The 1,592-nt window shown below is 47.8% G+C and overlaps 1 protein-coding gene across 1 annotated transcript in view; it reads left to right on the top strand.

The window, feature by feature from the left end:
* Tmem130 (transmembrane protein 130) overlaps positions 1-1,592 on the top strand; it is a 21,847-nt gene that overhangs the window by 6,628 nt on the left and 13,627 nt on the right. The window contains exon 2 of the mRNA XM_005368049.3: positions 1,083-1,388. Coding sequence (XP_005368106.1) covers positions 1,083-1,388 — 306 coding nt within the window. The remainder of the gene's footprint in view (positions 1-1,082; positions 1,389-1,592) is intronic.

The raw sequence follows: 1,592 nt of genomic DNA, 5'->3' as shown, positions 1-1,592 counted from the left end.
TGATGGTGGTGGTGATGGTGCAGTGCCTGAGAAACATAAAGCTCAATTTAAATAGATGCAAGCAGTAACATTAGGCTAATTTACACTTAGTTACATTTGGTTACAGTGCAGACAGAGTACAAAGGGAATGCACACTACTTGCTGTATCAATGCCTAAGAAGTCATGAGCCCCACTCAGGGACTTTGGCTGGGAATGTGGGTCTTAGTGAAATGAGTGGAGCCCAGCTGGGTGTGGTGGCATGAGCATGTATCAGCTCATCCTAGACAGGGAGGTAGGGGGATTGTCATAAGTTCAACACCAGACTGGAATACGTAGGCCTGCCTCTGCCTCCCGAGTGCTGGGATTAAAGGTATGAATTACGACAGCCCAGCTTTGTTCTGTTTCTTTAGCTGGAGTCCCACTATATAGCCCAAACCAGCCTTGAACACGATCATTATGTAGCCCAGGGTGGACTCTAACATTTAGTCCTCCTGCCTCAGCCTCCCTGGTGCTGGGATTATTGGCATACACCACCAATCTTAGTTTAATTTAATTTATTTAATTATTTGGTTGGTTGGTTGGTTGGTTGGTTTTTCAAGACGGGGTTTCTCTGTGTAACAGTCCTGGCGGTCCTGGAACTCACTTTGTAGACCACGCTGGCCTTGAACTCACTGTGATCCACCTGCCTCTGCCTCCCAAATGCTGGGATTAAAGGCTGGTTCCATTTTATTATTAGTTACTATTGTTAATCTCTGATGGTGCCTGATTTAAAGTTCCCCATGAACCATATGTGTGAATGAGTGAGCTAACGAATGAACAAGGATGAAAACACAGGATATTGTGGGTCTGGACATCAAGTAGGGGTCTTATTAACGATCCCCTGTAAATAAACAGAGACACTCTGCGATGCTACATTTATTTGAAGGGGGCAGAGGAAGACTTGAGGAAGTTGGCTTTCTTCTTTGACCGGGGAATCAAACTCATGTCATCAGATTTGATATGATGACATCTTGCTGGCCCCACTGCTGTCATTGATGACTGGAAAGGTTGCTGAGGGATTCCTCATTGTCTTCCTGAAACCTGGCCTGCATGTGTCTCTTAGGTCTCTATAATCTTAGTCTTACTACTGATGGTCCCGCTACCATTGGCACAGAAGTGACCATCTCAGCCAGCCTGGTGATCAAGGACAATGGCAACCTGTCCCTGCCTACAGACGCCCACCTCTACCGTTTCCACTGGATCCACGTGCCACTGACTCTCACTGCCAAGACCGAGAAGAATCTAACCTCAACCATCCACGTGGTGGGCAACAGGCCTGGGGACTTTCCAATCACTGTCTGGGTCACCGCTGTCGACTGCTGGATGTGCAAGCCCTTAGCCAGGAGTGCTCTGGTCCTCCCCATCAAAGGTGAGGATCCCTGAGGGCCTTTCTTGTTTACTTATGTGCTTTCAAAACTCTCCCATGTTGGGCAACCCGGGGCCTCGAACATGCTGTGCAAGAGTTTACCACTGCGATACGCCACCAGGCCTGCTTTCAAGTCTTACGCATGTGTGTTTGCATGTATATGTTCTTGTGCGTGTGTGTGTGTGTGTGTGTGTGTGTGTGTGTGTG

The sequence above is a fragment of the Microtus ochrogaster genome, unplaced genomic scaffold, assembly GCF_000317375.1.
Source record: "Microtus ochrogaster isolate Prairie Vole_2 unplaced genomic scaffold, MicOch1.0 UNK27, whole genome shotgun sequence".
NCBI classification, from domain to species: Eukaryota; Metazoa; Chordata; class Mammalia; order Rodentia; family Cricetidae; genus Microtus; species Microtus ochrogaster.
Note: the sequence above shows the minus strand (reverse complement) of the source record. Positions and strands in the feature narration are given on the sequence as shown.